General features: G+C 42.5%; 1 protein-coding gene across 1 annotated transcript; it reads right to left on the reverse strand.

Annotated features, from left to right (window-relative positions):
* Nucleotides 1–1,176: 1,176 nt before the first annotated feature.
* Nucleotides 1,177–4,025, reverse strand: Semg1 (semenogelin 1). Its single transcript, NM_012710.2, has 3 exons — nt 3,944–4,025; nt 2,492–3,703; nt 1,177–1,351 (listed from the first exon to the last, which is right to left on the reverse strand). The coding sequence occupies exons 1-2, from the start codon at nt 4,014–4,016 to the stop codon at nt 2,532–2,534; spliced, it is 1,245 nt and encodes a 414-aa protein (NP_036842.2). The 5' UTR covers nt 4,017–4,025; the 3' UTR covers nt 1,177–1,351; nt 2,492–2,531.
* Nucleotides 4,026–8,080: the final 4,055 nt, after the last annotated feature.

An 8,080-nucleotide genomic window follows, 5' to 3' on the forward strand; every position in this document is an offset into this window, starting at 1 on the left:
ACATACATCACCAGGCCAGTTTTGATATTCTAATTCACAGGGTTCAACAATGGGTAACCGTGTTGATGACTTCTTCTTCCCTAGTAAACATGCATCGTACCTTTCAACACTGTGAAAGCAAGACAGTAGGATGAAGCTTCCAGGTCAGGACACAGATTGATCTCTCCGTGACCTGTGACTCAGATATGTGGTGTCTTCAGTGATAGAATCTTACCATTAAGTTGTAGAGGGTAACTAGGAGCAATGGCAATAGTGTTGGTGTTGGGGGCGGGGGGTGGGGAGGTCCCAGTGGCCAACAACTCAGAAAGAGGTAACCTATATTTGGCATGGGGCTTTTTGTCTGATAGCCTGTAGTGTCTGAGTGAGACATTGTTTCTCTATTAAATATTGACTCCCTATATCCATCCTGCTTTAAGACATCAGGAGAAATCTTGTGTTTCCATCCAGAGGTGGTACCCAAACCTTTTGAGTCTACAGCAAAGGAGAACTCCCTCTTTGCGCCTAGTGAAGTGACCAAACCTTCCAGAATAAAAAAGTAGCAGTGACTCTGTGACCTGCACATGTTTCTCTACGTCTGTGGCACCAGGGGCAAGTCTTAGGAAACGGCACTCTTCCTTTTCCATAAATATCAAATGTATTAGTAAGCAACCTGTCAACCCAATTCCCAGGCTGCGGAATCACAGAAAGACACTAGAATCACACTTACTTGATTTCATGAAGCTAATGACAGTCGGAGGAAACTTTCCCACATGCAAATGGTGGGCCTATGCTCAGAAAGAAAAACAAATTTAATAGAAAATTGTAATGTTATCCTATATCTTTGGTTGTGAGCCCAGTCTTTAGTGGCCATTTCTCCAGCCTAAAAATTGATGTTTCTATGGTGGTGTTGGAATTGGAAACTAACCCCTTTGGGTCTGTGATTTTTTGACTCTGATTGTCAGTTTCTAAAGGTCCAGTAGGAAAAGAGTCATGAGGTATTTTAAGGTTGACTTTAGGTGGCTCACAGGGTAACTGGTATACTTCTAGCAACTGTATAACCCAGACATCTACACATGTGGGTTTTATTGCTATTTTCCTCAATGCTACACAATTTCCTCTTCCTTTTGGAACTGCCCATCGGGAATGTTCCCAAACCCAGATATCTGTAGGAATCAGATCTCAGTGAACAAGAGCGAGTGATGCAGAAAGTTATTTTTTTATTGGAAAGCTAGTGTCTGGGGGAAGCTCCAGGGGCAGAAGTCCTACAGAAAAGCGAAAGTGAGTAGAGGATTGTCCATGAACCAACGAACTGGAATGATGTTGCAGCCTGCATCTTGAAGGTATCATAGACTTGACTCTGGTGAGGTGAGTCCTAGAACGAGAAGGAGTGTTGGTGATATATGAGGGTAGCCAGAAGTTGAGACATAGATAAACGGATTTATGCCCCTTTCAACTTTACCAGAACCAGTTTCTACAAATTGGGGTGCTCTGCCACTAATGCCTCTAATCAATGGACCACAAGTGTGTCCATGGTTTTTTTTTTTTTTTTTTTTTTTGTTGTTGTTGCTCTCCCTTTCTTAATGCAAACAAGGCAGTGAACATTGTCCTTTTTCTGGGGCTCAGATTTCACTCCCTTTGTCACAAATGTCCAGCAGTCACCTATGGGCCCTTAAGACTTTGTGCTCACTTTCGAAGTCTCCCTGCATTACAAGCACAGCCTTGAAACCACACAACCCTTTTACTTTGTTCTTTGAGAATCTCATACACATACATAGTGCACCGATTGGGACCAGTCCCGTCACTTCTTATATCCTTCTCATCCTGGCCACCTCCACTCCTTCCTACAAGTCCCTTTCTCACAGTCATATTTTGTTTTGTGACCAACTGAGTTGAACCAGAGCTGCTAACATGGCTACAAGTCTGGACCATCAGAATTCAACAGGGTCACCATTGGACATACAACTGAATATAGTGTCTGCTCCAGGCAGAGATCTTTGTAACCAAATCTTCCATCTGATGGAAAAGCAGCTAATCCTTAACCCCATGGATTGTGATGGAAAGCAGAGGTCCCAGGGGACTCAAGAACACGCACTGGTGTAGAGAAAGAGCTCAGCTGCAATACCACCTTATACCAATATAAGCAAGAAACCAATCTTTTTTTTTTATCAAGTCAAAGTGTAAGAACAAATAAGATTCCATCATGAAATGTTAAATATGATTGCATAGGTGGTACACATTTAATAATATAAACTGTCTGTGCTCAGAGAAGCACTGAAAAGTGCTCCCTGAATGTAGTAATTCAGGACCAATTGTTAACTTAGCTTGCTTACTCTGCCTTTACTCTACAAGGACTCATTTTACCAGGGTCTGTTCTTCATCCTTCTAAAAGTGTGTAACAATACTTCTACTGATAGTAACAAATGGGTATCAATCCATAATGGATCCAGGATTTCCTTATATACCACAAGTAAAATTTTGGGATAAATATCTTTCCTACTTGGTGGAAACATACCTTGACATTGATCTTGGTCTTCAGTTGCTCAGTGAATATGTTATCCCTTAAGTTGAGCCTGATATAGGCCTGCCCCTCCCTTTGTAAAAAAGTTATCCTGATTAAAATTTTTCTGTTGTTGTTGTTCCTGTAATTTCTTTCTGTATTGTGCAAGATATCCTTTATAGGATTGGGAGCGTTCTTGTCCAAATTGTCGTTGTTGTCCAAATTGGGATAAGTCTTCCTCTGTTTTCATCTGTTGGGTAGACTTCTGTTGTACAGAGAGGTCATCATCGTCAAATTGTTTCCGCACTTGTGACAAATCTTCATCCATGGCAAATCCTTTCTGTTGAGTTTGTTGAGAAAACCCTTTGAGGGATTTTTGTTGGCCAAAGGACTTTAGTTGGGCACTTTGAGATTTTACTTGGCTAAAGGAGGATTGTTTTTGGGATTTTTGTTGACCATAGGATTTTAGTTGGGCATCTTGGTCGAAAGACTTCAGTTGAGTCTCTTCACCATAGGATTTTCTCTGACCATAGGAGGATTTCATTTGGCCACTTTGGGACTTTACTTGTCCGAAGGATTTGGCCTGGGATTCTAGGGATTTCGTCTGCCCATAGGATTTCATTTGGCCATAGGATTGTAGTTGACCACCTTGGGATTTTCTTTGTCCAAAGGATTTTATTTGGGACTCACTGGCTTTCATTTGTCCAAAGGATTTTACTTGGGACCCACTGGATTTCATTTGTCCAAAGGATTTCACTTGGGACCCACTGGATTTCATTTGTCCATAGGATTTTAATTGGGACCCACTGGCTTTCACTTGTCCGAAGGATTTTAATTGGGACCCACTGGCTTTCACTTGGCCAAAGGATTTTAATTGGGACTCACTGGATTTCACTTGTCCAAAGGATTTTAATTGGGATCCTCCAGATTTCAGCTGTCCACTGGATTTTACTTGTCTAAAGGATTTTATTTGGGATTCTTGGGATTTCAATTGGGATACTTGTCCTTTACGACAAATCGCGGCCCCCTTTACACCTGTATGCTCTTGTGAAACACTTGTCTGCGCCATGTCACCACCATCCTGGCCGAACATCTGGTGTTGTGATTGCATGAAAATGCTTTCTTCAGCTGCTTCCTCACTTCCTCCTTTGAGCCCGAAATTGAGGTGGCCTTTCTGACCAAGCATAAACCCTGATGAGCTGCTCTGGAAGTGACCTTTTGTCCCACCTGGTAATTGAGAGGAGGAAGGTTTAAGTTACATGATCTGCACAGTCCTTCCAAGTCTCATTTCCAAAATTTCCTCATAAAACCATTGATGTTCCCACAAGGGTTTTGGTTTTCAGTAGAGAAGAATTAGGTCTCATTTTAAAAAAAAATTCCCCTATGAAAGGATCTGCTACTCCCAGAGCACCCTTAAAAACATTCTCCCTGAGTGACTTTCCCTCTAGTCACCATCTCCCTACTCACCATACTGTCCAACCACAGCTGCCTGTCTTTCCAGAAGGAGGAACAGAGATAGAATGAAGATAGAGGACTTCATCTTGTCAAGAAGGACCTTCACTGAGAGCTGAGCTGACTTTCACATTTATATATTCTCTAGCTGGATGTATTACAGATATGACTGACACTACAAAAGGCACTGCCTCTTTTTTAAAAAAAATTATCTCTAAATGTCAACTTCCTCCCCTCTGCACAGTTGGGGACATTGGTAATGTTCCCAGGTACTTTGCACAGGGATGCAATGTCAGGGACCTTTTCTATGTCATAAGCCTCAGCAAATCTTTATCAACCCTCTGACTTTATCACATACCCTTTGCAAACAAAGTGTGTTTTCTAGTATATTTATTCTATGCATGTTTTATAAGGACAGATTGGACCTTTTATTTTCAAACAAAATCCAGAGTAGAGCGGGGAAGAGATTTTTTTTTCTTCTTTTATGCTCCGAGAGTAACCAGGGCCTGATCAAATTTTCCTGGTCACAGTGTAGTGGAGCTGACACTGTTTAGCATGCTATCTCACAGAAGCCCATGAAGTTGCCTTTTTTACGTTGAATTTGACATAGCTTCTCATTTACAGGCAAAGGAGCAGTCACACATATAGAAAGGCACAGGAGACAACAGAACACAACGGAGCTCCGAATAAAAGTTTGAAGAATAAATGGAGACGGAGTCATAGCTGTGTGGCAGACCACCAGCCTAGTGAGCGTGAGGCTCTTGAGTTAAACCTCAGCCCTGGAAAAATAATCACTGGGGCCCATGAGTGTCCAAAGTAGCTGTGAGGTATAACTATGAACATTGACATACCGATGTCTGTATTTTTCTAAGAGAGACATGGGTGCTTGCTTTTAAGATGAGTTTGTTCTAGAAACACTGACAAGAGAAGACAGTGGTAGCTGTGGCTTGCTAGCAGCAACATTTCAAGTGTGTCCAGAGAAACGAGTTTGGGAGTGTATCTGGGAGGCAAGGTGAGGTGCAGAGACATTTTAAAGAATGGGGGCGAGACAACAGTTAAATGGTGACAGGAAATCACTGTTGAAAGAACAAAAGATACTGTTGGTTTCCTTGCTGAATGTATGTCATGGAATCCGACATAAAATTAAACTCAGTATATTTTAATACAGGAAACTCTGACAGGAGGGATAACATAATTGCCTTAGCAACGGGCTGTGGTGAACACTTACTGCCATTGGTGACGTCATTAGCATCCTGACACAAGATGGAAGACTTCCTTCTTGTTTAGAAACAGCTCTGTGCCACTGTGAGAGTAACAGGAAGGGCTGTTATGGCATTCGTGGCTCAGACATAGACTCAAAACGACGACGCCATGGCCAAGTTCTTGGGAGAAGAGGACACCCGTGCAGTGTTCCACTTTGCCTTCAGAACCATATGAAGGTAGTTCCGGAAGGAAGTCTACTTGAAAACATATTTTCAGTCATCCCATCCCAATAGTCTAGGTAGTCCTGTATGGAAGGGACAAATAAAAAGTCCACTCATGTCCTTATAAACAGAAAATGCATAAAATAAATACACTTATAAAGCACATGGGTTTTATGCTTGCACTCTGATCTCTTGCTAGGCTGCTCTCTACCTGGGAAAAGTGATTATTTCCCTCAGGAGACCGGTAAGTCACAATGAATCTATTCGGTATAAAATTGCTCACCATGCCTGCTCAACCCTATACCCCTGTCCCAGGTCTCTTTTCTGTGTTTTAGAAAAATCCAGGAACTGGATATTTTTTTTTTCCAACAGGAGGCAGTAAAGAACGGATCTGACAACTTTGATCACATTTCTGAATTAAGAATAAATTTCTTGATAATCCCTTTTTTTTAAATGCAGATAAAACCTTGGGGGGGGGGGGTAAGGTGTGCAAACAGATCACGGAGTTGACAATCATGAGTGTAATTATGCTGCATGTGCCAGAAGAGAACGCATTGAAATGAAAATTTAAGTTTGAGTGTGCGGTATACTGACGAGAGATGAAGGGAGAAACGAGCAATTGAACAGAAAGGAAGGAAGGAAGGAAGGAAGGAAGGAAGGAAGGAAGGAAGGAAGGAAGGAAGGATGGAAGGAAGGAAGGAAGGAAGGAAGGAAGGAAGGAAGGGAGGAAGAAAGAGAGAAAGAGAGAAAGAAAGAAAGACAGACACTTGGTGAGTAATCCACACATTGGATCCCTGGTGAATGACAGCAAAACACTTGCTAAAAAGTGTTTTTTGGTTTTTTTTGTTTTGTTTTGTTTTTTTAATATAGGACAGTTTCCTTTTGAAAACATGCTCTTATTAACAAAGGTGGCAAGATCTGACTCAGAAGTTGTAGAATGCTGTGCTCCGGGAACACTAATTTTCTTTCATAGAGTTAAACAACCGGAAAAGTGTGAGATAAACCACCCTGAGAACAGGCGGAAAACCTAGTGTGTGAGTGTCATAGGATTCCAGACAGCTATCCAAGATGATCTTCCCTAAGCTTACTACCTGTGCAGAGCGGTCAATGCCCTGAGTGTGTTTTTGACATGAGTGTGGCCATGTCAAGGATGCCAATGCCTTGGAGTCGTGAAAAGCCTTCACTTGGCCCGAGTATGGACCATAATGCAAGGTTGACCTTTAGCTGAAGCCACCATGTGCAGAAAATGCCAACCGCAGCTTCCTCATCCGGGTGAAGGCAGCCTGAGATTGCTCCCCTACAGAGACCTCCTACTGAGAGGAGCTCAACCATCTCCTTTGTGCCCTACATGATCAATACACTGAGTTTCTGGGATTGGCCCACCCGATCCCAGCTTTTCTGTGCAGGCCTCTGTCCTTTGTTCATTTCCAGTAATGACCCCAGTCGTGTCAGTCCTAAAGCTGTGCAGGTTATACAACCACCTATACCCGGGTGTACAGAATCAGTGTACAAGGTAGGAATGAAGAACCCTACCTTTTTTTTTTAACACATATGACATAAAATTTGCCATATAAATATTCTTTTACTTTCCAGCTTCATGATATTAAGTATATGCATAGTGCTAGTGTCTGTCTCCAGATGTTTTTCATAAAAAAACCCAAGTCTGTGACATTATAACCACACATTTCTCATCTCAGGCCGTCACGACCCACTAATTCATTACGTGTCTCTGTGGATTTTATAATCTGGATACTTATACAAGTGAAACGATACAGTACTATTTATTTATTCGCTCATATCTGCTGCTTCTAATTTAATGTCTCTAAAATTTCAGTTTTTTCTTGTCTTACTGTATTATTTTATTTTTGCTAATCATTTTATTATTCATTTGTATTTTAAATGATATCTCCCTTCCCAGTTACCCCTCCACAAACTCTCCGTCCCCTCCCCCCTCTCTCCCCCTCCCCTTTACCTCTATAAGGGTGCTTCTCCACCCACTCACCCACTCTCACCTCACCTCTCTAGCATCCCTCTTCACTGGGGCATCAAGCCTCCACAGGACCAAGGGCCTCCCCTCCCATAGATGTCAGATAAGGCCATCATCCTTGGCTATGTATGTATCTGGAGCCATGGATCCCTCCATGTGTACTCTTTGGTTGACGGTTAGTCTCTGGGAGCTCTGGGTGGTCTGGTTAGTTGATATTGTTCTTCCTATGGGATTGCAAACTCCTTCAGCTCCTTCAGTCCTTCCCCCATCTCTGCCATTGGGGTCCCTGGGCTCAGTCTAATGGTTGGCTGTATCTGCATCTGTATCAGTCAGGCCCTGGTAGAACCTCTCAGGAAACAGCCATACTGAGCTTCCGTCAGCAAGCACTTCTTGGCATCAGCAATAATGTGGGGATTTGGTGTCTGCAGATGGGATGGACCTCTTGGTGGGGCGGTCTCTGCATGGCCTTTCCTTCTATCTCTGTTCCACGTTTTTGTCCCTGTCTTTCCTTTGGACAGCTTTATTTTAATAATTCAAAATTTAAAACTATTTTTTTTGTGTGTTAGGCGTATGGGTATTTTGCCTGCATGTGTGCTGTGAGGTCCTTGTGTTCAGTGCCTATGGGGGCCAGAAGAGGATGTTGATCCTTTGGAACTGGAGTTAGAGACGCTCATTAGCAGCTATGAGAATGGTGGCAGTTGAACCTGCATTCTCTGACACGTCAACCTGTGCTGTCAATCA

This window comes from Rattus norvegicus, chromosome 3, assembly GCF_021556685.1.
Source record: "Rattus norvegicus strain SHRSP/BbbUtx chromosome 3, alternate assembly SHRSP_T2T, whole genome shotgun sequence".
NCBI lineage: Eukaryota > Metazoa > Chordata > Mammalia > Rodentia > Muridae > Rattus > Rattus norvegicus.